Source organism: Pelophylax lessonae (genome assembly GCF_965119305.1).
Source record: "Pelophylax lessonae genome assembly, chromosome: 13".
NCBI lineage: Eukaryota > Metazoa > Chordata > Amphibia > Anura > Ranidae > Pelophylax > Pelophylax lessonae.
In genome coordinates, this window is record NC_138780.1 from 151,553,715 (window position 1) to 151,581,635 (window position 27,921).

Sequence of the window (27,921 nt, forward strand, 5' to 3'; positions counted from 1 at the left end):
CAGTAGTACCCACAGCAGTTCCAGCCAGCAGTACCAGCCTCAGCCAGCAGTACCCACAGCAGTACAAGCCAGCAGTACCACCCTGAGCCAGCAGTACCAGCCAGCAGTACCCACAGCACAGTACCAGACTGAGCCAGCAATACCCACAGTACCAGCATGAGCCAGCAGTACCCACAGCGGTAACAGCACTACCAACCTGAGCCAGCAGTACCAGCCTCAGCCAGCAGTACCCACCAGCACCTCACCAAAAAGAAGCAGTTCCAGCCATCACATTAGGGGTGAGGTAATTAAATGTTTGACCAAATATAACAGGCTCATTTTTAAGTTGATAATTTTGTACAGGCCCGGATGATGATATAAATATCCAAATGTCCCTTGGCAGAAAAAAGGTTCTCCACCCCTGGTCTATTGGGATGTAACAGCCTTCAGCACTGCGAGAATCACCGGATAAACAGGTGATTCCAAGATGCCAGAATCAGCTGGATAGATAATGTTCATTGTGGAGAGCTTGTACAGCAGATTCCAACAAGCCTGTGCACAGGAAGTGACACACGGTAATTTTCTATGTGCCGGCTTGTTGGAATCTGCTGTACAATTCAGGCCTGAAAAAGGAGCTCATGCTCCGCCAACGCGTCGCCTTGGCAACCCCCCTGCACCCGGAAGTTGATGTTATGATATGAGAAGCCGCGCGGACACCCTGCTATAACTACGGAAGGGCTGACATCCATCAGCCGTGTCCTAGTCAGCTGCAGCCGCCGAGGCCATCCTGATTCATCCCTCCCTTTAGGGGATATTGCCACACAATGCCACAAGCTTCCTTTCTTACTCAAGTGTGAGCACATGTATACCTTTGTTTCAATAAATACTTGATATGCTGCACTTAGATGGCGCTTGTGTTTCTTCCTTAGTTATCCACAACCCCCTTCTTGCTTACACACTGAGCAGCCATCTTAAAGAGCCAGCACACATCTTCAATCAACTCTGAATAATTACTTTTTTATTTTAAATGACTCTTTGATGGACTATAATTCAATCGACTTATTTGTCCCACTTCATCACCTATGAGGGCTAGCTCCTGTCTTCCTTGCCCCAGTATGACCATTTTTATGTTGTTGTTCCATCCCAATAGACCGTGATGGACAGTTCAGCGAGAGAGTGCGAATATCATCTTGCCTTGTTTCTTCATGCTGTTGTTGACTTCTCTAGAACTTGAGAGTGAACACTGTCTGGTAAGCGGATTACCATATTTTCATATGGTGTTGGTGACGTGACTATATTCCCTTTTGATAGCCATTGGTGTGCGGTGATGCCTCTTGCTCACATACTATATGGACTGTTTATCATCTCAAAGAGACTACAGTAAACCCCCCTCCATTGCGGGGGTTACGTTCTGGACCCAGCCGCGAAAAGTGAAAATCCGCGAAATAGAAAAACCCTATTAAAATGCATTGTAGGCTTTTTTTTTTTTTACTGTCACTGTACGTGTAAAAGCATTTTAAGGTCTTTAAACACCCTTTGAAAACAATAGAAACTCATTTAAACACATAAAAGATACTGAGAGACATAGCAAGAGCTATGGAAAACGCAAAAATATTTCATTTTGAATGATTTATATAGTAAAATAATATTACAAAAAAAACCGCAATATACCGGGACCGCAAAAACTGAACCGCGATGGAGCGGGGGTTTACTGTATATACTGGCGCTGCCTCTTTTCTTTGTTTAATTTGTGTTGTGTGTAATCTAACAATTTGTGCTGGCTGTCTATTATCATTTTTGTTCCAAGCACAGATATTTTTCGATGTTTAAAGAAAATCCATCACTTCCCTTAGTAAAAGCACCTAACATAATACACAAAAACACTGGCTAGGCACACATTTAACCCTTTGATCGCCCTAGCTGTTTAACCACTTCCCAGCCAGTGTCATTAGTACAGTGATTGCATATTTTTAGCACTGGTCACTAGATTAGTGTCAGAATGTCTGCCACAATATCACAACCCTGTTATATATCCTATAGTTTGTAGGGGCTATAACTTTTGCGCAAACCAATCAATATACGCTTATTGGGATTTTTTTAAACCAAAAATATGTAACAGAATACATATTGGCCTAAATATATGAAGAAATTTTATTTTTTTTAATTTTTATGGCATATAGCACAAAGTAAAAAAACATTGTTTTGTTTTTGTTTTTTATTTCTTCAAAATAAAAAACCCATTGGTGATCAAATACCACCAAAAGAAAGCTCTGTTTGTGGGAAAAAAAATTACATACATTTTATTTGGGTACAGCATTGCATGACCGCGCAGTTGTCAAAGTAATGCAGTGCCGAATCGCAAAAAATCTTCAGTAGTCAAGCGGTTATAGGAAACCTGAACTGAAAGAAAAAAACAGAGGCTGACCTCTTCTTTTAAAGAAGTCAGTTGTCTGGCCTTAATGCCACTTCACTCAGCTTCATAGCTTTGAGTGGCTGACTTAAATTATGAATGTAGATCAGGAGTTTTGACTTCCCCGATTGCATGCTTGTTTCAGTTCAATAATTATGATATTATAGTCAGGCATCAAGAAAACAAGTCCAAAGTCATAAAGCGTGTGTACAGAAATCAAAGCAGAATTCCTTATATGGAATTTTTTTTATAGATTTTGATGCGTGGGGGTTTCATTAAGAAGACCTGGGAGCCCTGCGCGTCTGTAAAGAGCACGTGTTTTGGCTGTGGGTGGTTGCGAGTGCGTAAACAGCTACCATTCCCGCACCGCAGTAGTGTGCACCTTACCTAAATTCATGGACCATTTGTAAAATCCGTGATTTTTACATCTGTCTGTGAATATTCATAACAGACATTCATAGAAAGATGTACAGATCAGGGATTTTACAAACTGGCAACCCTGGTATTTGCGACCCTGGTATTTGCTGTGTCGGGGGTAGGGGGGAGCAACTGAGCCAAGTGGCTGGCCAAGTGGCTGGCGATATGTAGAATCCCTGCTTTAGCATTTGCTGGTGCTTTTACAAAAACAACACCCCTGGAATTCCTTTAGCTTTGCTCATTCACGGTATACACGGCATCTCCTGCGTCCCTCCATACGTGCTTGCTGCCGTGGCTTCTCTTCTTGCATGGGGGTCTTCCAGACGTGCCCCGAGCAACATGCTGAGTTCTCCTGGGCCACGGGTTGCACATTCCTGGTCTAAAAGAATTCTCTTGACCACAAAGGGAAACTTTTATTTGTATGCGCACACTACAGTAGGTACTATTCTTCGATTGCGGCCTTCAGCTTGTCTGCATTGTTGGGTCTGGTGTCTCTCATGTTCCTTATGACAATACTCCACACATTCTCTATGGGGTTTAGATCAGGTGAATTTGCTGATCAATTAAGCACAGTGATATGATCCTTAAACCAGGTATTGCTTCTTTTGGCGGAGAGCTCAGGTGCCAAGTCCTGCTGGAAAATGAAATCCGCATCTCCGTAACGCTGGTCAGCAGAGGGAAGCATGAAGTGCTCTAGAATTTCCTGGCAGAGGGCTGCAATGACTTTGGACTTGATAAAACACAGTGGACCAACACCAGCAGATAACATGGCTCCCCAAATCATCACGGACAGTGGACAAATTTGCATTTCATTTGGAAATCAAGGTCTCAGAGTCTGTAGGAAGAGTGGAGAGGCACAGAATCCAAGTTGCATGTGATCCATTGTGAAGTTTCCACAGTCAGTGATGATATGGGGAGCCATGGCACCTGCTCATGTTGGTCCACTGTGTGTTTTATCAAATCCAAAGTCAGCACAGGAAATTCTAGAGCACGTCATGCTTCGCTAGGCTGACCAGCTTTATGGAGATGCTGATATTATTTTCCAGCAGGACTAGGCACCTGCCCACACCGCCAAAAGTACCATTACCTGGTCACATGATCATGGTATCACTGTGCTTGATTGGCCAGCAAACCTGACTGACCTAAACCCCTTAGAGAATATACTGTGTGTGGGCATAATACTGGTCACTAGCCATCCATCACCAATATGACATCACATACCCCCTGAGGAAGACATTACTTCACAGGTCAAAATGCGTCCTCTTTATGTGATGATCTGTGATTTTCATTCTTGCTATTTAGCAATGTATGATGTTGATATGCTTTGTTGTAACCAGAGCTCATAGCTCTTTTAATCTTTCCTATCAATTTTTCAATAAAGATCAATTTTTTATATACTTATAGTCTTACCCATTTTTTGCTGCTAAAAAAACCCTGGGGGCCCTTCTTTTCCTTTTCTTCAAAGAAAAAATGTGAACCCCACAGGCTGCAAAGCTAAGATCGAAATATTCTATTAAAATATAAACTATAATCTTTGAATCAGATTAGCTATTGTGGAACTTGATGTAAAGCAAACTGAAGAAAAACTGATACATTGTAAAGAAATAATAAAATCCTGTTCGTTTTATTCAGAAATTCCTCCTTGTACAACAAAGTATTCTAGAAGCTTCCGGTCATAACACTAACCTTGAATAATATTCTTCTGAAATCAAAAATGAGAGCCTATGAAATTAACAGCAATAGCTATTATACTGAGGATAGCAATACCATTTAAATGAACGGTGTGAAAGTCATCTAAGCTACCAAAGAAGATATTACCAGAAAAAAGTTTCCTCTGCATCTTGAAAATTAAAGCTGAAAGTGAATTGAGAAGCAAAGTTTTTTTGCTTTAAAATAAAAAGGAAATACCTGCTCTGTGCAATGAGATTACACAGCTCCACCCACAGCACAGCCCTAGCTGGTAGGGTGTTTTTCCCCTGCTGTATTTAAATAACATTTACAGGTCTTGTCCCTCCCCCAGCTTGTGACTGGACAGTGAAAGAAGAAGCAGCAGCAGACTGAGCTCATCTTTTTTTCATTGTGATCTCCCATCCTATCAGAATGCCTGTTGTTGGCACATGAACACTGCAGCACAACTGGATGGCTCCGCGTGCTGCTTTTAGGTTGAGCTCTGTTGTTTAGGGGATTACACAATGCAAATGCAGGTATTCACACAGTTGCTCCAAATTTGACAGCCATGTGGATGCAGGTCCCTGAACCCACACTGTATGCATTCAGGGATCCGCACCCACATGGCTGTCAAATTGGGAGAAGAAGCTGTGTCAGTTAAGCTGCTGTGTTCCGGGTGCCTACATGTGGATGCACAAACACTTGTGCATCCCTGTGTGGGCAAACATAGCCCTTGTATTGGCGCATGCTTAGGCCTCATGCACATAGGACTTTATTTTCTCCCCGGGAACCCTTTCCTCCCCATTGGAGAAAAGAGCAGTTTCAAAAATGTTTTTTTGCAAATTTGTTTAGGCTTGTCAAGTGTTTGGGCATTTATTTCATTGGCCAGAATACTTATCTTGGCCACTGGAATCAATGGATGCTCAAGTGCTAAACGGGTCTAGAGGTCAGGCGCATTGAGCATTTTTTTGCAGCAAAACACTACTCTCCTTAAAGCGCAAGTGATGGGTTTTATTTTTCTGCACACCTATGTGTGCAAGGATACATAGGCTTACATAGAGAATCATTTATAGGCAGAAAACAAAATGTCAAAATCCCCCTAAAAGTGGCATTTTTGAAGGCCAGTGTGCATGAGGCCTTAAAGCTCAACTCCAGACGAAAAAACGTTTCCCATGCAGTGGGGTTGTGCCCGAAACTGCACGGGTTAATCGTTTATTTTGTCTAGGGAAGAGGAGAAAGCTGTATACTCACCCAATCCTCCACTCCACCAGTAAACCGCACTCCCCCGTGATTCAGTGGTGGACTGTTCCTGACGTCTTCGCATCCAGAGCAGGTCTATAGGTGGGATAAGGTCAGTAACAGTCCACCGCACAAGACCATAGGAGTGGGGGGCAGGAGCCACAGGTGGCGTTCTGCCAGGAAGATCTGAGGATTAGGTAAGTATATCTCTGTTCTTCAATCCCCTAGACCAGTGGTCTCCAAACGGTGGCCAGAGGGGGCCACATGTGACCCCTTGCATGCTTTTTTCCCGGCCCTTGGGGCACTATTCCTCCCACTGATATGAGACACTATTCTGCCAGCTGACAGTGGCAATGGGGCACCTTTTTTTCCCATTTACACCAGCAATGGGGCACCATTTCTCCCATTGACACCAACAATGGGGCACTATATACCAACAATAGGGCACTGTTTCTCCACCGAATACCAAATGTGATGTTTACTCCCACTGATGCCAGGAAAATTTTCACTCTCGCTGGCCACAGTCTAGCCCCCCTGAAGTCTGAAGGACAAAAAACTGCCCCTTTGTTTAGAAAGTTTTTAGACCCCCTGCCCTAGATGAAAATGAGCAGTTACCCATGCAATGCGGGCACAGCCCCACTGCATGTGAAAACGTTTTTTCCCCCGGAAATGGTATTCAAATATACCCCTATGAATGAGGCCTTAATTGTTAGTTTGTTGAGATCTGCGGCAAGCAGAGGAGTGGTGCTAGAATAGATGACCAGTAATTTAAATATCCACACATATGCCTGACAGTCAGACATGTAGATTCTCCTTTGTGAGTCAGGAACATAGAGGAGATGCAAAAGCATAAAGGTAGAGTATTTTACTTGTCCATGGCAGTTTTCTGTGATCTTTAGCATTTCAGTAGTAGGCATTCACACAATATACACACGTGAACTCTTAGTGTGAAATGTCACCCACACAAGCAAAGATATAAAGCAACTCTCTATTATGAGGTGAAGGTGTAATTAGAGTTATAATATCTCCAATATATTCCTCTTACAATGGACGCATTGATACAGTAAGAATACAGAGAAATTCCCAGTGCCTTATTTTTTTAGATTTCTTACATATTGTTCAGCTGCCTTGTCACAATCTGCTTTCTTCACTAACATAATAGCTACAGAATTATACCAGTAATTCCCCTGTCAAGGTTTTCTTTGTTCAAGCAAGCCATATTCTTTATCCTTTTCTTCCATTTTGCTTTGTAAGTGAGATAAAGGGAAATTGTTAACAGTATGTGTTGGGGCTGGGTGTCACTTAAGTAGAATTATAGGATCTGCCTCATTTACTATAGAGGGGCTGTGCCCACTAGTGATAGGCTGCCTTCTTTCTTTGTAAAATAGTCAACCTTTAGCTCTCTGGTTAATGTACTAGACGCCCTGGAATGCCCTGACACCTAGCAGGCTTGTTCTTTAAACATGTTGCTTTTCATCATTGTAAAGGAGGAAGTACAGTAACAAATGCAACCGATGGAACAAGGCCTCACCGCTCCGTGTGAAAGCTCCGCTGCGGGACTTTTTTTTTTTTTTTTTCACGGAGCGGATGACATTCGTGTCATCCGCTCCGTATGTCCGCATATCATCCCATCCGTTTGCGGATGATATGCGGACATAATGTAAGTCTATGGGCATTGCGGATGTCAGCGGGTGACACCGCTGACATCCGATTTTCCTTCCTTTCCGTTTTTTGAACGGATGAAAAAATGGGGTTCTGTTCCGTTCCAAAAAACGGAACAGAACTGAAAGGAGGCAAATCGGATGTCAGCGAATGGTATTCCGCTGACATCCGCAATGCCATAGACTTACATTATGTCTGTAAATCATCCGCAAAAAAAAAGGATGATTTGCGGACACACGGAGCGGCCGCGTGAAAGAGCCCTAAAAGAAGTATAATTGTTATGTCCTAAAGCTGACTTGTCGAACATTTTTACCCCAGTGGCACCCTTGAAATTTATCAGGGAACCCCTGCTAAAAATGATATCTACAGATCACAGCATATTAGCATGATTAGTTAAATTTAAATATGTTAAATGGATTAAAAAAAAAAAAAAAGGAAAGTGCCATACTTAGAGTATTTGGCACTCAAGATAAATCATTTTGTAACAACACCCCCCCTAGCCCCGTTCTTTGAGATGAAATTATTTTTTCGTAGTAATCAAACTTCAATCAAAAATAAAAATGTCAGAAAAAACACACATAGACTGATTCCCATGCATTGTTTTGTTGGTGGGGAAATTGGCAGAAAAGAAACAGGTATGTTAGGGCACAATATTTGCAGTGCAAGCAGAAAACTTTCAAGGGAAAAAAAGGGAGGCACATTTACATAGTCTAATGGGGCAATAGCAGTCTTCATACAAGTTTTCAGAATCGAGACCGATTATTCTCACTTAGTATGTGTTGAACAGGGTCTTGCTACTCTAGAATGGGCCAAGGAAAAAAACACAATTGTAATAAGCAAATAAGAAAAAATGGTGCATTGTGTAATATTCCAAATGTATGTACAAACATAAAAAAAATTAATTTTGCACTAACAATAGAATATTATTATAATACAGGATTTATATAGCACCAACAGTTTAGGCAACACTTTACAACTTGTGGGTAGACAGTACAATTTCAATACACTTTATTACAGTATGAATCAGAGGGCCCTGCTTGTTAGCGCTTACAGTCTAAGAGTAAGGAAAAAAACACATATACACAACGTTCGACCTGCGCCAGTGAAAAAGGTCAAGTACATTCGGTCTTATGAAAAAAGTTTCAAAACTGTGGCTGTAGTAAGCATTTTGAGGAAGTATGCAAGATAGTTCAATCCCTGGGGTTAGTGAACATGGATGGTGGAGGCGGCTGCAGGCTTCATACACAGCTAGATGGACTCTGCAACAGACAGAAGGGGGTGGGAGAAGAAAAGCAGCGCCACCTCAGTGTAGGTAAAAGGTTATTTATTACAATCTAAGAGTGAGGGTCAAGAGATACAAGAGGGAATAACTGGGGGATGAGCTGATGGAGAAAATAAATAGCACTTTTTATCAGTCTTGCATCATGGTAACCATAATTCACCTTGCTTTTGGGAATAGTAGCCTTTAGGCCCCTTTCACACTGCAAAGTCCCATGACAAGTCGTACTCCATGATTTCCTATGAGTACCTGATAATATCTGTGCGATTTTAAGTTGAAACGTCTTCAAAGTAGTTCCTGCACTACTTTGGTCTGACGCATTTTGATGTCTATAGACATGGGCATTGCTTCAAGTCCAGTCAAAATCATGGCAAAAAAATTGCAGCAAAATCGTGCAAATTTTTATGTCGCACAAGAGGTAAAGGGGCCTTAGGCTCGCAACCCAGAACAGGTATTCAGCAAAGGAGCTAAATAAGCAGCAAGTCAGTGGTCTGGTTTGCTGTATAATGAGCCCCTATATTGAGGGGTTGACATGGATCTTAGTAAAGTCAAGCCTAAATAAAGCTCATAAGCTTATGCTATTTTTATGAATTGCAGAAGAACGTAACCTCCACGCTGAATAATCTACAAATTGGTTACCCTTAGCTAAGAGTACATTTATTAACCACTTGTCGACCGTATAACTTACCCTTAGCTAAGAGTACACTTATTAAACACTTGTCTACCGTATAACTTAGATATGCGGCGGCAAAGTGGCACGGCTGCGCTGGATCATGGGCCTAGTGATCTGATACTGTCAGGTCTGGGGTGCGCATGCGCGCCACCAGCGGCTCGCTCCAGCTTTGATCACACACAGTGGAAGCCCAGTGGTGGGTACTGCGGACTTGATGTCCGTCGGCACCCGCTGATTGTTCAGTACAAAGGCAGAATGGTGATCTGCTTATTGTACACAAGGAAGATCGCCGTTCTGTCATTAGGGAAGGCATTCATCCTGTGTTCCTGTAAAGCAGGGTCAGGGATCTATGCCTTCCTTTAGTAAAAGCACCTCCCCCACAGTACTCAAACACTGGCTAGGAACACATTAACCCTTTGATTGCCTCTGATGTTAACCCCTTCCCAACCAGTGTCATTAGTACAGTAACAGTGCATATTTTTTATGTCACTGGTACCCAAAAAGTGTCAGTGTCCGATTTGTCCGCTGCAATATCGCAGTCCCACCATAAGTCACTAATTGCTGCCATTACTAGTAAAAGAAAATAAATTAAAAAAAATAAATATAAATATTCCATAGTTTTTAGACGCTATAGCTTTGAGTCGTGACAGACTTCTGATCTTGCTACAAGACAAATACACGCGGATCCTTATTTTGTCTTCTGGACGGTACATCAAAAAACAAGCAGCAGTGAAATGTAAACCACCATTCAGCTTGTGTATTTCTAATTGAATTTTGTGTGCATGGAGTTGTCCTTTAATGGTGCTCGCACCATGCTACTACATGGAGACTTTCTGTAGTCTGTGCTGCAGAATAAGGCTGCTCTGATGGGGGATCTGCTGGTATTTGTGTTTTTCTGTGTTCCAGAAGTGGTCAGATTGACAAGTATACTGTGAACGATGTGAAGTAAGGCCCCAGAGCTGACTTGATTGCTTTACACCAGCTCTGTCACATCGCTGGGGACATCCCTTGTAGCCATGGCAGCCAGTAATGTAAGGGGTCCATATGGCAGCTCTGGCGGCAGCTGCTGGCTCTTGCCAAGGTCAGGACGTGTGGTGAAAAAGCAATCTAGCTGTTTTCTTGTTAGGTGAAGCTGGGAAGAACCCGTCTGCTCCCTGGAGGATCCCAGATTCTTTTCATTTTCCTCCACCGAACATGAGGAATTTCCTGCCTCAACAACACATACACACAATTCCCTTCCATAAAGGGAGAATCCAGTTTCATTTTAATCAATGGAAAAAGTTCAAATTCGGTTAGAACAGTACATCAAAGCTTGACACTGCAAATGATTTGCCTAATCATGGAAAAGTATTGTTGTACTTGTGCTCTTCTAATATTGGGGTAATATTCTGAATGCTTACATCACAAGACCTGCAGAACGAACAAAGGTCACCTTATTTGTGCTGCCAATGTGCATTGTTTTAGCTAAAACCTGTTCAGTATAATCATCCCATGCACAAAATACCTCCCTTACGTGACCCAACGCCCGGAATAATTCTATATGCTGTGCTGGTCTTCAGTGTATATTGGAGTTGATGGCAACACCTTAAGTTTAACACTGAAGTTAAAAACATTGCTGCAAAGGTTAGTCATATTGTTGTGCCAGTTTAATTAGACAGAAAGCTCTAATGATTTTCTGACTAATTGCAGTGACAGTACTTGCCCATCAAGGTCAGTGGTACATATGCAGTTTTTCTAAACTTTATTATTCACACCCATACTGTATATTTGACAAACCCTTTGGCAGGTGAAACAGTATGGAGGACACAATTGAAATACAATATCTCACAAAAGTGAGTACGCCCCTCACATTTTTGTAAATATTTTATTCTATCTTTAAATGTGACGACACTGAAGAAATGGCACTTTGCTACAATGTAAAGTAGTGAGTGTACAGCTTGTATAACAGTGTAAATGTGCTCTCCCCTTAAAATAACTCAACACCCAGCCATTATTGTCTAAACGGCTGGCAACAAAAGTGAGTACACCCCTAAGTCAAAATGTCCAAATTGGGCCCAATTAGCCATTTTCTCTCCCCGGTGTCATGTGACTCATTAGTGTTACAAGGTCTCAGGTGTGAATGGGGAGCAGGTGTGTTAAGTTTGGTGTTATCGCTCTCACTCTCTCATACTGGTCACTGGAAGTTCAACATGGCACCTCAATGCAAAGAACTCTCTGAGGATCTGAAAAAAAGAAACCAAAAAAAAGGCCATCTTTTTGTAGAGCATAAAGATAGCCTAGGCAATCTTTATGCTCTACATAAAGATGGCCTAGGCTATAAGAAGATTGCCAAGACCCTGAAACTGAGCTGCAGCATGGTGGTTAAGATCATACAGCGATTAAACAGGACAGGTTCCGCTCAGAACAAGCCTCGCCATGGTCAACCAAAGAGGTTGAGTGCACATGCTCAGCGTCCTATCCAGAGGTTGTCTTTGGGAAATAGATGTATGAGTGCTGCCAGCATTGCTGCAGAGGTTGAAGGGGTGGGGGGTCAGCCTGTCAGTGCTCTGACCAAACACTGCATCAAATTGGTCTGCATGGCTGTCATCCCAGAAGGAAGCCTCTTCTAAAGATGATGTATAAGAAAGCCCGCAAACAGTTCGCTAAAGACAAGCAGACTAAGGACATGGATTACTGGAACCATGTCCTGTGGTCTGATGAGACAAAGATAAACCTTTTTGGTTCAGATGGTGTCAAGCGTGTGTGGCAGCAACCAGGTGAGGAGTACAAAGACAAGTGTGTCTTTCCTACAGTCAAGCATGGTGGTGGGAGTGTCATGGTCTGTGGCTGCATGATTTCTGCCGGCACTGGGGAGCTTTATTGAGGTTTATTGAGGAAACCATGAATGCCAACATGTACTGTGACATACTGCAGCAGCGCATGGTCCCCTTCCTTCGGAGACTGGGCCGCAGGGCAGTATTCCAACACGATAATGACCCCAAACACACCTCCAAGACGACCACTGCCTTGCTAAAGAAGCTGAGGGTAAAGGTGATGGACTGGCCAAGCATATCTCCAGACCTAAACCCTATTGAGCATCTGTGGGACATCCTTAAACGGAAGGTGGAGGAGCCCAAGGTATCTAACATCCACCAGCTCCATGATGTCCTCATGGAGAAATGGAAGAGGACTCCATTGGCAACCTGTGAAGTTCTGGTGAACTCCATGTCCAAGAAGGTTAAGGCAGTGCTGGAAAATAATGATGGCCACACAAAATATTGACACTTTGGGCCCAATTTGGGGTGTACTCACTTTTGTTGCCAGCGATTTCGACATTAATGGCTGGCTGGCATCGTAGCAAAGTGTCATTTCTCGAGTTGTCACAGGAAAAGATAGAATAAAATATTTACAAAAATGTGAGGGGTGTACTCACTTTTTTGTGAGATACTGTACATAACCTGTAATATAAATAAAAACACATCAGGGGTTATTTATCAAAACTGGTGCACACAAAATCTGGTGCAGCTGTGCATAGTAGCCAATAGGCTTCTAGATTTATGCCTTCGTTTACAATAGAGGTGGGTTTGAAATCGTGCGAGTTCAGCTGAACTCGCACAATTTCAAACCCGCATTTCTTTGCGAGTTCGGGGGCGATTTGAAAGACATCTGTGTTGGTTCATGCACAGATGTCTATTGAAATTGCCCCCGAAGTAACCAAAAATAGTGGAGAAACTACTTTTGGAAATTGGTGCAGCACTGCAAAGTCGGCGTCCCACTGATTCGGACAATGTCATTGCCAGCAATAGGCTGCGATTTGGCATGCAATTTGACACGATGTGAGTGTGGGCTTATTGTAAAAGCTTAATGCACGCCATTGTATTTATATTTATTTATAATACAGGTATGTATTTCAATTGTGTATTTAGGCATTTGTCTGAAATTCTACCTCAAAGGAGTTGTAAAGTAAGAAGGTTTTTTATTTTAAAGCATTCTATGCCTGAGCCCATCTCTATCCAGCATTGTGCACGAGTCCCTCGGCTGTCCAGGACTCTCCCTTATTGGCTGAGACACAGCAGCGGCGCCATTGGCTCTCGCTGCTCTCAATTAAAGTCAGCCAGTCAGGAGAGAGAGGGGCAGGCCGAACGGCAGCTCCGCGTCTGAATGGAAACACGGAGCTGTAGCTCGACTCGGGTGCCCCCATAGCAAGCTGCTTGCTGTGGGGGCACTCAACAGGAGGGAGAGGCCAGGAGCACCGAAGAGGAACCTGAGAAGAGGGGGATCTGAGCTGCCCTGTGCAAAATCAACTGCACAGAGGAGGTAAGTATAACATGTTTGTTATTAAAAAAAAAAAAAAAACACAAGACTTTACAATAACTTAAATTCGGAACTGAGTTTAGACTTTGAATAATTGTAAATAGGTGCAGTTTTAGGACAAAATAGGCTACATACAGTATGTAATTTCCTCTTTTTCTTCCTGATAATAATCATCATAAAAATTGAACAATGACTTTGGCACATGCGCAGCACAGCGTTCAATCCCTGCCTATTCCTGATGTTTGTAACATCTGGATGCCAAGGCGATATAACATACATGCGCAGGAGTTCTGTCACCCATGGCCAACCAACAACAGAAGACAAAATACTTTGGTTCCTATAAGGAGCCAGGGAGAAAATGGCAGTGATGGGAAAGGCATACTTTGCATTGCTGGAGATAATGCTTGGGGGTAAGTGTGCCAAAATGTGATAGCAGGCTGTGTAATACTTGAAATTATTATAACATATGCTCTGGGAGCCAGCACCGGACACAGTTATACTTTAAGTATTTAAATTGCAAATCTCTGCAATCTGTAACTGTGTGTTTTGCAGGAAATTGCACTTTATCCTGCTGATGTGGTGACACTGTGTGTTGCTGTAAGAAAACATTTACTGACAAAAATCTGTGCTCATGAAACTGTAGAACCCCTCGTGCTCCTTCATCTTTTATTAATTTTAAGCCTGCTGTTAATCACTTTCTATTTTGTCTTTCAGAATGAGACCTCTAGTTTCTACGCAACCATCTAAGAAGGCAGCAATGGAACAGGTAACTGTCAGATTGCATTTTACTACCAAAAAGGTCAGTGTACGTTGCAGCTTCACAATAAAAGACAGTCATGACTTGTTTGTGAAATCCTGTCGGATATCTGTTTACAGTTAGCGGGGCATAGATTGTATCAAAATGCCATCTGTACAAATCAATCGACAACTTTTATTAAGGAATTAGGGCTTTCTCGGAGGATAGCTGCATTTTCACATATATCCATACCGATGGGAGACCAGCATATAACCCCCCGTGGTGAAAGATTTCACATATGGATACACAGATGCCAGTCTCAGGTCAGTTATGAAGAATACCCGCTGTTTGATTAGTCTGGCAGTACTGAAAGAACCCATAACTGCTTGTTCTAGTGACAGATGCTTACAGCAAGATATGACATTCAGGATTGAATTTATGCACAGTACAGAATTATGCACCTTAAAACTTCACATTTGTTGTATAAAAAACAGAAGAAGTTGTGTGTGTATGTGTGTATATATATATATAAAACCATCATGGGGCTTAGGAAACAAATGTACTTCTAGCTTTAAATTGATGTTTCAGTGGAGTGCATCCCACAATCAGTTATACACTGAAATGTTGGTCTAAGTAAGGGGTCTCCAAACTTTTCAAACAAAGGGCCAATTTACTGTCCTTCAGACTTTAGTGAGGCTGGACTGTGGCCAGTGGGGTAGAAAATTCCCCCAGGCCCAGCATCAGTGAGGATAAACAAGACCTCAGGGGTGGTCGTCAGTAGGAGGAGTTGTAGTACCCCATCATTGGTATCAGTGGGAGGAATAGTGCCCCATCATTGGTCTCAGTGGGAGAAATAGCGCCCCATCATTGATAATAATGGAAGGAATAGTGCCCCATCACTGATATTAGTGGAAAGAATAGCGCCCAATCATGGATATTAGTGGAAGGAATAGTGCCCCATCATTAATATTAGTGGAAAGAAAAGTGCCCCATCATTAGTGTCAGTGACAGGAATTAAGCCTCACTGTTGGTGTTAGTGAGTAGAATAGTGCCCCATGAGCCAGATAAAGGCTAGCAAAGGGCTGCCTCAGGCCGCAGTTTAGAGACTACTGGTCTAAGTAAAGCAGGAAAAAATTTCTATGCAATTCCAATGAGTGCCTCTTACCTTGGCTTTTTCAATAATCTGGGGCTCCTACTTTTCAGTTCAGAGTGCCCACACCCCCTTTAACATGATTATGACCTTTTAATTGGGCTCTCCTAATCTAGTTTTAGGACTTCTGTGAACAAAGATCACATCCTAGGTCATATTTGGGCAAAGATTCAAAAAATTCCAAAGGATTAAAATAAAAATCTAAAGCAGCATTGCATAACACCCAAACCTCTGTAGTCTCCAGAAATTATTTATAAATTGTTTCTTCAAATTGTTTGCCCTTAATTTTTTGTTCAGAATCAAGAGGAACGGAGGTGACACTTGTTAGCTATATCTCACAAATATACAGAAATATTGACAGATTTAATTAAAATTTTTCTACATTTTTATGTTAGGGTTTTTGAGCAGTGGCACAGTTAAAATAATAAAAGTCATGTCCTTATTTCCTTCCTTAGGAGGGCACATAAAGATGTAGTGAATGTAATGGGTATATGTTAATGTTCAAGTATGTTTTTCTTCTTTTTCTGTTCTCTGTGTACCTTACAGCAGTGGTCCTCAACTCTGGTCCTCGGGGCCCACAAACAGGCCAGATTTTAAGTATTATCCTGGGGAGATGCAGACTAGAGTACTGCAATCACTGAGCAGCACATGAGATCACCTGTGATGTAATTTAGTTATCTTGCAAACCTGGTCTGTTAGTGGGCCCTGAGGACCGGAGTTAAGGACCACTGCCTTACAGTATCTATATTCTTCCCTTTACAGCAGTAATACTATGGCAGGCAGAATCTGAATGCTAGGAGAAATTTAGACACCTTGGGCATCATCTATCATTATTTCTGTGTTAACCGACAGTTACCAACTACAAACTTTCTCAAGAAAATGAGGAAAAACAAGAGCTGGTGACTGTGGGAAGCTCAGAACTACAGCCGTGGTCAAAAGTTTTTAGAATGTCACAAATAATACATTTTCCCAAAGTCTGCTACCTCAGTTTTTATGATGGCAATTTGCATATACTCCAGAATGTTCTGAAAAGTGATCAGATGAATTGCAATTAACCACTTTAATACAGGGCACTTCCCTCCCTTCCCGCCCAGGCCAATTTTCCCCTTTTAGCGCTGTTGCATTTTGAATGACAATTGCGCGGTCATGCAACACTGTACCTTCACCAAATTTATGTCATTTTCCCCCCACAAATAGAGCTTTCTTTTGGTGGTATTTGATCACCTCTGCGATTTTTACTTTTTGCTAAACAAATAAAAAAAGACCGAAAAGTTTAAAAAAAAAAAAAAAAAATTTTGTTTATGTTATACAATTTTGTAAATAAATAATTTTTTTCCTGCACTGATGAGCACTGATGAGACTGCACTGACAGGCACTGATGAGGAGGCACTGATGGGGTGGCACTGATGGGGTGGCACTGATGGGGTGGCACTGATAGGTGGCACTGATAGGCGGCACTGATATGCGGCACTGATAGGCACTGATATGTGGCACTGATAGGTAGCACAGATATGCAGCATTGGTGGGCACTGATAGGCGGCACTGCTGGGCACTGATAGGCGGCATTGATGGACACTGATAGGTGGCACTGACGGGCATTGATAGGTGGCACTGACGGGCACTAATGGGCACTGATAGGCGGCACTGGTGGGCACTGATGGGCACTGATGGGCGGCACTGATCGGCACTGACAGGCGGCACTGATGGGCACTAATGGGCACTGATAGGCGGCACTGGTGGGCAATAATGGGCACTGGTGGGCGACACTAAAGGATGGCAGTGATGGGCACTTGTGGGCAGCACTGATAGGGAGGACACTGGTGGGCATCACTGATGGGGAGGGCAATGGGGGGCTCCCTGAGCCCTGATTGCCATCCCTGGTGGCCATAGTGGGCATCCCTGGGGTCATAGTGGGCATCCCTGGGGTCATAGTGGGCATCCCTGGTGGATCTAGTGGCATCCCCCCCCGAGGGTCTGCACTGGTAATCAATGATCTGATTACCAGTGCCGACCCCCCCCCCCTGTCAGGGGAGCCGCCGATCGGCGCTCCTTTACTCGTGCCTGTCAGGCACGAACTAAGGAAAGCCGATCAACGGCTGTTCCTATTTACTATGTGACCAGCCGTGATTGGACACGGCTGATCACATGGTAAAGAGCCTCCGTCAGAGGCTCTTTACCGAGATCGGAGATGCAGGGTGTCAGACTGACACCTCGCATCACCGATCGCCGCTCTGCGCGCCCCCGGGGGGCGCCCAGAGCTGTGTTATCCTGCCGCCGTCATATGACGTCCGGTCAGGATAACTCAACCACATTCCCGCCGTCAATCTGTAATAGGGCGGGCGGGAAGTGGTTAATTGCAAGTCTCTCTTTGCCATGCAAATGAACTCAATCCCATAAAAAAACATTTCCACTGCATTTGTAAAGAAGGCTTTAGGGCACCCAAAAAAGTCCAGCAAGCGCCAGGACCATCTCTTACAGTTGATTCAGCTGTGGGATTGGGGCACCACCAGTGCACAGTGAGGCGAAGACTTTTGGAGGATGGCCTGGTGACAAGAAAGGCAGCAAGGAAGCCACTTTTTTCCAAGAAAAACATCAGGTACAGACTGATATTCTACAAAGGGTACAGGGATTGTACTGCTGAGGACTGGGGTAAAGTCATTTTCTCTGATGAATCCCCTTTCTGATTGTTTGGGGCATCCAGAAAAAAAACCTTGTACTGAGAAGAAAATGTGAGTGCTACCATCAGTCCTTTGTCATGCCAACCGTAAAGCATCCTGAGACCATTCATGTGAGAGGTTGCTTCTCAGCCAAGCAAGTGGGCTGACTCACAATTTTGCCTTAGAACACAGCCATGAATAAAGAATGGTACAAAAACATCCGCCGAGAGCAACTTCTTGGTGAACAATGCCTTTTCCAGCATGATGGAGCACCTTGCCATAAGGCCAAAGTGATAACTAAGTGTCTTGGGGAACAGAACATCAAAATTTTGGGTCCATGGCCAGGAAATTTCCCAGACCTTAATCCTATTGAGAACTTGTAGTCAATCCTCAAGAGGCGAATGAAAAAAAAACAAAAAACACAAGCATTGATTATGCAAGAATGGGCTGCCATCAGTCAGGATTGTGGCCCAGAAAGTTGATTGACAGCATGCCAGGGTGAATTGCAGATGTCTTGAAAAAGAAGGGTCAACACTGCAAATATTGACTCTGCATAAGCTTGATGTAATTGTCAATAAAAGCCTTTGACACTTATGAAATGCTTGTAATTATACTTCGGTATACTATAGTAACATCTGACAAAAAGATCTAAAAACGCTGAAGCAGCAGACTTTGTGAAAATTAACCACTTGGCGCCCACGCTATAGCCAAAAGACAGCTACAGCATGGGCTTAAAATGCTGGGTGGCCTACATAGATGTCCTACTGTTCATGCACCGCCTCACGCGCCCTCTGTGATCTTTGAGTCCTTGGGACTTGGCTGATCACAGAGAAGTTTAAATTGGCAATCACAGCGGGCCCTTTACCACGTGATAACGGATGTAAACAGAAGCCGGTTACCTGCTTTTTATTTTCTTCGTGCAATCAGTGTGAAGAAAAGAAGAAAGTCATTAACTGGCTTCTGTTAGAGGGACATTGGTCCACTTAGTGCCCACCAGTGCTGCTAATCAGTGCCCACCATTGCCATCTATCAGAGCCCGCCAGTGCTGCCTCTCTGTGCAGCCTATAAGTGCCTCCTGATCAGTGCACACCAGTGCTGCCTCATCAGTGCCACCTATCAGAGCCCATCAGTGCAGCCTATCAGTGCCCATCGGTGAAGGAGAAAAATTACCTTTTTGCAAAGTTTTGTAACAAAATATGAAAAAGGTTTTGTTTGTTTTTCAAAATTTTCGGTCTTTTTTTGTTCAGAAAAAAATAAAAAAAAACAGTGGTAATTAAATACCACCAAAAGAAAGCTCTATTTGTGTAAAAAAGATTATTAAAAAAATGAATTTAGGTACAGTGTTGCATGACCACGCAATTGTCATTCAAAGTGTGGGAGCGCTAAAAGCTGATCTGCTCAGGAATGGGGTGTAAGTACTCAGTAAGAAAATGGTTAATATTTGTGTCATTCTGAAAACTTTTGGCCATGGCTGTACATTATATGGGCAGCACAGTGGTTAGTATTTCCAGCTAGCAGCACTAGGGTCGTGGTTCAAATCCCAACCTGGGTACCTACCTGCATGGAGTTTGCATGTTCTCCCTGTGCCTATAGAACAGGAAAATGGTGGTCCCAATTCCGTGGGGTTTAAATACAGCCGACACGCAAAGCAGTTTATAAAAGTAGTCAAAAAATGTTATTTATACATCTTTAAAAAAGCAGTCAGACAAAACATAAAGTATAAAATACAGACATAAGTATACCGCTATGGTCAGTCATCTGTGCTATAGCATGGTTTTACCAGATACGCTAACAGGCAGGGGTGAAGCCATGAGGGTAGCATTTCGGTACCATTAAGCCCAACATGTTTCGGAAAATTAATTTCCTTCTTCGGGGAAGTAGCATAGGGTATGTCTGTCTATTGAGGAATAAATATAGCAAAATCAATGGGTATACAAAGTATATTTAGGCAAGTATATCAAGAATGAACCAATGCAACATTATAGATGAAAGAAGACAAAAGAATGACAAATAGGTATATGCCTTTCTATTGGCGCTTTTCCACTGCATTGAACCGAACTGTTCGGCTCGCTTTTGCGCTTTTCCACTGCTGGTACCGCATGGCATGGTGTTGGAACGGTACGGTACGGTACGGCAGCGCTTTTCCACTACATGGAACCGAACGGTACGGCTCGCTTAAACAGCACCACCTCAGTTGTGGTTCCAAGAGGGCCGTACCGGTACCATATCCCACAATCCTTTGCATGCAGCCTTGACTGTTTGTCACTACTAGCCACTGATTGGTCAGAGAATCGTTGTTATCCCACCCACTTACTACTTTAGTGGAAAAGCAAACCGTACCAAACCTTTCCAACACTGTACCATGCAGTACCATGCAGTGGAAAACAAAACCGAGCCAAGCAGGGCCGAGTGGAGCCGAGCCGGTACTTGCAGTGGAAAAGTGCCATATGTTCTCTCTGTGCCTGTGTGGGTGTGCTCCGGTTTCCTCCCACACTCCAAAGACATGCTGGTAGGTTAATTGGCTCCTGTCTAAATTGGTCCTAGTATGTGTATGTATGAATGTGAGTTAGGGACTGATGTAAATGTATAATAAATATGTAAAGAACTGCATAAATTGACAGCGCTGTAGACATGTACCTGTAATAAAATTATAGCAATCATTTCAGTGCATGTTAGAGAAAAACCAATGTCCGCTTCAGGGCCTTATGCCACACACTGCATTAAAATATTGAACAAAAAAACAGTGGAAAAAAGTTAATAAATATATTTACCTTCTGCTGGCAGTAGGAAGGCAGGGATGATATCAAAATCCTTGTGACCAGATCCTGGGTACATGGGAGATCCCACATTTTAGAAGATGCTCATGGCCTGTGCTGAAAAGTCCTCTCACAAGATTTAGGATTTTCATAGTTCCTAGGATCTGACTGGAAGGATGGGGGACATCACACTATGCAATCTGGAAGTTGTTGTCCTAATTATTTTTTTCCTTTTTTATTTGCATGGTAGTGAGGGCTCTATACAAATAGGTAGACTGTGCAAACAATAAGAAATTAATCCCGTGTCAAATATATAGCAAGCACAGATAACACTTGCTTAGCCCACCCCAAGGCACTTAAATTTACTGTCCTTTTTCGAAGCTTCTGCAGCAGATTGATTAATTGCCTTATTTCTGCCAGAGCTAAAGGATGATTATATAACTCCAGTGTTTAGCATTTTGAACAGAATGACAATGATATAAAAAGTATTAAACTTGTCAAACTGCTCAATACACTGCCTAGGGACAAGCATTATGACTTTTATTCTTGCTCATTACAAAAATGGCACAGTTTTAGATGTGCAGCAGGATGGAGATGGGCAGGATAATTAGGAAGAGGTCACATTTTAATTAGGTGATTTCTTTACTCCTGCAGTCTCCACGAGTCAATGAGCAGCTTATGCTTGGTTCCACACCACTCAAATGCTAGATGGAAATTCTCAGCATGAAGCGTCCCAAGGAACAAAGTTTGCACTGGTGACACTTAATCCCATTTTTGGATTGGTTCTGTAAGAAGACTTTGAATACTTAACCCCTATGGGTGCAGAACACTGTCCCTTCTGAGATCAGAAGAAAATAATTACTTGGATTTTTTTCCTTCATTTCACATTTTAAAGGATTTTTTTCCCTAGCAGTACTGGTTACCAAGTTCAATTTGTGTGCTTTAGAATCTGTTGTTTCTGAATATACTAAAATTCCCAAGCAGATCTGAACAGAAAGTATGGTACACATTCACTCTAACTGCTAAACATTGAACCTAATAAACAGAAAATTGTCCAAAAGGGAAAACTTCTGCTTACAGCACCCAGACAGATTTTAGGCTGTCCTACAGTACAGTGTAGAATGAACAGACCCATCTGATTGGCAGTGTAGAATGAACGGAAGAATCTGATTGGCTGCTATGGACTTTATACTTATCTTCCTATGGGAAGGAACTTCAGTTCAATAATCTTCCCTAATTTTGTTAGAGGTCATTCATTAATTGAAAATTTGTGGCAGTAGCTGAAACAGGTTCATCTAAAATGACCTTGATGCAATCAGTTTTCATACAAAAATTCTGAGCTAGAGTGTATGGTTGATCTTGTATGTTGCTTATTCAGTAAACAAGCCATAATTCATCAGATGCTGTCTTTTATGTGACCTCATCCAGTGTGGTGGCACATGATCCGTTTAGTTTTGACTTGGCAGTAAATCTTCATTAGCTGAGAGATAAGGTCTGCAGAGGTTATCCTAACCCTATATCTGTTGTGTGAAAACTGTGCTTTTTTATTTCTCCAGCAACCTACCGGGATCAATGAGAGTCAGGCTAATGTAGTGGTGGAGACTGGGCCAGTCGCATACAACCATGAGGATGAAGAGGAGGAGGAGGAAGAAGAGGAGGAGCACTGCGTAAGTGCACTTGAGTTATTGGGGGGAAACGGTAAGTACTGGCTTAAAAATCTCTTACCTTCATAATAACATTTATTAGTACCCATTAGTGGGCAGAGAAGTGGGACCTCTGTTCTTCTGCAAACAACTTGCGCTACGCTGATACTCGCATCAAATATTTTCCTGACTTGACAGACAAAAGCAGATAGTCCCATCATTAACATTTCTAAGGAGGAACCAAAGCTAAGCTTCATTGTGCACTATTTGTTCACTATATGTTTATTGAGGGCGCACATAACTACTCAATCCTTACACAGCTTTCTCGGATCAGTCACACAGCTTGCTTTCATTAAACTGCATGTGGCTAGCCTCTTGGATTAACATGAGCTTCACTTTTATTTTTTTTATTTCTTATAATTAACAATTTTTATTAAAGTCTTTTTCAATGATACATCGCTTTGCATGGCAGTTTACGCTTAAAAAAAAAGGCTACACAAATACATGTGATAACAGATCAGAGAGATTGGCATCACTACAGTGGAGTTTAGTGACCAACATCAAACATAGAACAGTCATTTAAGTCTGTGACATGCTCTTTAGTTTGTTATTGTTGGCATTAACTACCGGTATGGCTGAAATGACAAAAGTAACTTTCTTTTCTGTATGGTAATACGTTGAAGCTTTAGCTACTCCATCCTCCTAAGTTCAAAGTAAGATTGCAAGCTTCACTTTTATTTTAGCATTTACACACCTTTTGTAACTTGCACAAAAAAGCTAGGGTCTACTTGATTTGTTTTTCTGAAGTGGTCAGCTATGGTTGGGTAAAGCAGTCTCAGATCATGATCAGCTAGGGTTGCCACCTCATCCCTTTAAAACTGAACACATAATTACACAGGTTCTGTTGCTGATTAATGTGTTAATTAAATTCATTTAGCCCCGGCGTGATTTGACCGGTCAAATCGCAGGAAAAATCGCAGCCTATTGCCGGCAATGGCACCGTCCCAATCGACTTGCGCTGCACCAGTAGTTCCTGCACTACTTTTGGCGACTTTGGGGATGACTTCAATAGACCTCTATGCATGAACCGACACAGATGTCTTTGAAGTCTGACTGAAATGCGGTTTTGAAATCGTACGCGTTCAGATGAAGTCGCGCAATTTCAAAGCTACGTTCAATGTGAACGAGAGCTTAGTGCCTTAACTGCATTCAATTAGCCCCAGAACCTGTGTAATTAATATGTGTCCGGTTTTAAAGGGATGAGGTGCCAACCCTATGTTCAGCCTGTGTTGCTACTGATCTTCAAAGTTAAGATATATCCTTGCAAACAATAAAGCTGTAAGTAAGCCCCTTTCCCAGGTTTATGCAGGTTTTGTACAACTGCTTTAATTGATCCCAGATGATATGGACATTTAATACCTGTATCAAATATCCAAATCTGTCTATATGTATGTGGCCTTTCTAGATCAGAGTATCAGGTGACCCAAAATAAAATGGAAATGTAATTTGATCTGAGCCTTAAAAAAAGATCCCAAAACACCAATAAACATGAAGTATATTCCTTTCGTACACCATATGGGAATCGACCATGTGGTTAAAATGGTGCTGCAACAACTCCCAACTGGTCACAGTATGCAACATGGATAAGATAAATCGCCAGCACACAGTTAATTTCAAAGCACTAAGCTCTTTATTCTTGTATGATCACATTAATATTAATACAATACAGGATTTACAGTGGGTACGGAAAGTATTCAGACCCCCTTAAATTTTTCACTCTTTGTTATATTGCAGCCATTTGCTAAAATCATTTAGGTTCATTCTTCTTCCTCATGAATGTACACATAGCACCCCATATTGACAGAAAAACACAGAATTGTTGACATTGTTGCAGATTTATTAAAAAAGAAAAACTGAAATATCACATGGTCCTAAGTATTCAGACCCTTTGCTCAGTATTTAGTAGAAGCCCCCTTTTGATCTAATACAGCCAGGAGTCTTTTTGGGAAAGATGCAACAAGTCTTTCACACCTGGATTTGGGGATCCTCTGCCATTCCTCCTTGCAGATCCTCTCCAGTTCTGTCAGGTTGGATGGTAAACGTTGGTGGACAGCCATTTTTAGGTCTCTCCAGAGATGCTCAATTGGGTTTAAGTCAGGGCTCTGGCTGGGCCATTCAAGAACAGTCACGGAGTTGTTGTGAAGCCACTCCTTCGTTATTTTAGCTGTGTGCTTAGGGTCATTGTCTTGTTGGAAGGTAAACCTTCGGCCCAGTCTGAGGTCCAGAGCACTCTGGAGAAGGTTTTTGTCCAGGATATCCCTGTACTTGGCCGCATTCATCTTTCCCTCGATTGCAACCAGACGTCCTGTCCCTGCAGCTGAAAAACACCCCCACAGCATGATGCTGCCACCACCATGCTTCACTGTTGGGACTCTATTGGACAGGTGATGAGCAGTGCCTGGTTTTCTCCACACATACCGCTTAGAATTAAGGCCAAAAAGTTCTATTTTGGTCTCATCAGACCAGAGAATCTTATTTCTCACCATCTTGGAGTCCTCAGGTGTTTTTTTGCAAACTCCATGCGGGCTTTCATGTGTCTTACACTGAGGAGAGGCTTCCGTCGGGCCACTCTGCCATAAAGCCCCAACTTGTGGAGGGCTGCAGTGATGGTTGACTTTCTACAACTTTCTCCCATCTCCTGACTGCATCTCTGGAGCTCAGCCACAGTGATCTTTGGGTTCTTCTTTACCTCTCTCACCAAGGCTCTTCTCCCCCCATAGCTCAGTTTGGCCGGACGGCCAGCTCTAGAAAGGGTTCTGGTCGTCCCAAACGTCTTCCATTTGAGGATTATGGAGACCACTGTGCTCTTAGGAACCTTAAGTGCAGCAGAAATCTTTTTGTAACCTTGGCCAGATCTGTGCCTTGCCACAATTCTGTCTCTGAGCACTTCAGGCAGTTCCTTTGACCTCATGATTCTCATTTTCGCTGACATGCATTGTGATCTGGAAGGTCTTATATAGACAGGTGTGTGGCTTTCCTAATCAAGTCCAATCAGTATAATCAAACACAGCTGGACTCAAATGAAGGTGTAGAACCATCTCAAGGATGATCAGAAGAAATGGAAAGCACCTGAGTTAAATATATGAGTGTCACAGCAAAGGGTCTGAATACTTAGGACCATGTGATATTTCAGTTTTTCTTTTTTAATAAATCTGCAACAATGTCAACAATTCTGTGTTTTTCTGTCAGTATGGGGTGCTATGTGTACATTCATGAGGAAGAAGAATGAACCTAAATGATTTTAGCAAATGGCTGCAATATAACAAAGAGTGAAACATTTAAGGGGGTCTGAATACTTTCTGTACCCACTGTATATAGCCGCCAACAGTTTGTACAGCTCTTTACAACGTTAGGGCAATCAGTACATTTGCAATTCAATACAGGAGGAATCAGAGGGTCCTGCTCATTAGAGCTTACAATCTAGAAGGGAGGGATATACATAGAAAAGTAAACCCTAGGCATGTTCATGCATGTCTGAAAAAGGGTCCTTGCATGGTCCCCAAACATTGCTTTTCTATGTGACCATATAAGAATAAAGAGCTTTACACTTTAAACCTAGCTTGTTGGTGTGCTGGTGACTAATAACACTCTACAACATAATGCCTCATTTATAGGAATGTTTGAGCCAACCTCTTGCTGCTTTGCGGCGACCTTTTTATGCATTGCTGGAAAAAACAATTGCTTTTAGCTTTTTTCCCCCTTATAATTTCTTGAAGGCAATTTGTAATTTTTACACGTCTTTCCAAGGAGGGTTATATTATTTTGCAATAAATAACGGTACATCTTGTAAAGCGTTGGCTGGGTAATTCAATTTCCCTATTTACTGTGGATGTACAAGAAATAAAAAAGCAAGTTAGCTTAAAATTCACAGAAATCCAGTACTGCCTTGCAATAATTTCAGAGTATTAACCTGAAGGGCACACACACACTTGGGATTGGACCGTGTATTGGAAATGTTTTGTTTACCTTGTCTATAAAGGTTTTTATTCATCCAAGTCATGGTATATCAAGTAATAGTTACAAATAACTGGGCTTGTTCTAGAATGTTGAAGACATTTTGTATCTTCTCCAATTCAATTCTAAAGTTCTAATAAAAGTCAGGAACATATCCCAGCATTTATATAGTCACAAAGGACGCACCAACACCTTGATCCTTTCACAGTGGAAAGGCAACTGATATTGTCCAAGAACAGGATTTAACTTTGTCAGTTTAGGGATAATTTTTGTTGGGTACACAGATACTGTATGCAGCAATGTACAGTGGAACCGGAAAGTATTCACAGCGCTTCACTTTCTCCACATTTTGTTACGTTACAGCCTTATTCCAAAATGGGTTAAATTCATTATTTTCCTCAAAATTCTGCAAACAATACCCCATAATGACAATGTGAAAGATGTTTGTTTAAAATCTTTGCAAATTTATGAAGTCCCAAGGAACTGTCTGTAGACCTCAGAGACAGGATTCTATTGAGGCACAGATCTGGGGAAGGGTACAGAAAAATGTATGCAACATTGAAGGTCCCAATGAGCACAGTGGCCTCCATCATCTGTAAATGGAAGAAGTTTGGAGCCACCAGAACTCTTCCTAGAGCAGGCTGTCCAGGCCAAAACTGAGCAATCGGGGGAGTAGGGCCTTAGTCTGGGAGGTGACAAAGTGGGCACTCTGACAGAGTTACAGTGTTTCTCTGTGGAGAGAGGAGAACCTTCCAGAAGAACAACCAGCTCTGCAGCACTCCACCAATCAAACCTGTATGGTAGAGTGGCCAGACAGAAGCCACTCCTCATTGAAAGGCACATGAGAGCCTGCCTGGATTTTGCCAAAAGGCACCCGAAGGACTTCCAGATCATGAGAAACAAAATTCTCTGTTTTGATGAAACAAAGATTGAACTCTTTGGCTACAATGGCAAGCATCACATCTGGAGGAAACCAGGCACTGCTCATTACCTGGCCAATACCATACCTACAGTGAAGCATGGTGGTGGCAGCATGATGCTGTGGGGAAGTTTTTCAGCGGCAGGAACTGGGAGACTGGTCAGGATCACGAGAAAGATGAATGCAGCAATATACAGAGACATCCTTGATGAAAACCTGCTCCAGAGCGCTCTCAACTTCAGACTGGGGCAAAAGTTCATCTTCCAACAGGACTACAATCCTAAGCACACAGCCAAGATAGCAAAGGAGTGGCTACGGGACAACTCTGTGAATGTCCTTGAGTGGCCCAGCCAAAGCCCAGACTTAAACCCGGTTGAACATCTCTGAAGATATCTGAAAATGGCTGTGCACCAACGCTCCCAATCC

At 42.5% G+C, this 27,921-nt stretch overlaps 1 protein-coding gene across 1 annotated transcript in view; it reads left to right on the plus strand.

The window, feature by feature from the left end:
- Nucleotides 1-27,921, plus strand: part of BRF1 (BRF1 general transcription factor IIIB subunit) — a 627,002-nt gene that overhangs the window by 594,287 nt on the left and 4,794 nt on the right. Inside the window, exons 16-17 of the mRNA XM_082242741.1 lie at nucleotides 14,335-14,386; nucleotides 22,476-22,617. Coding sequence (XP_082098867.1) covers nucleotides 14,335-14,386; nucleotides 22,476-22,617 — 194 coding nt within the window. The remainder of the gene's footprint in view (nucleotides 1-14,334; nucleotides 14,387-22,475; nucleotides 22,618-27,921) is intronic.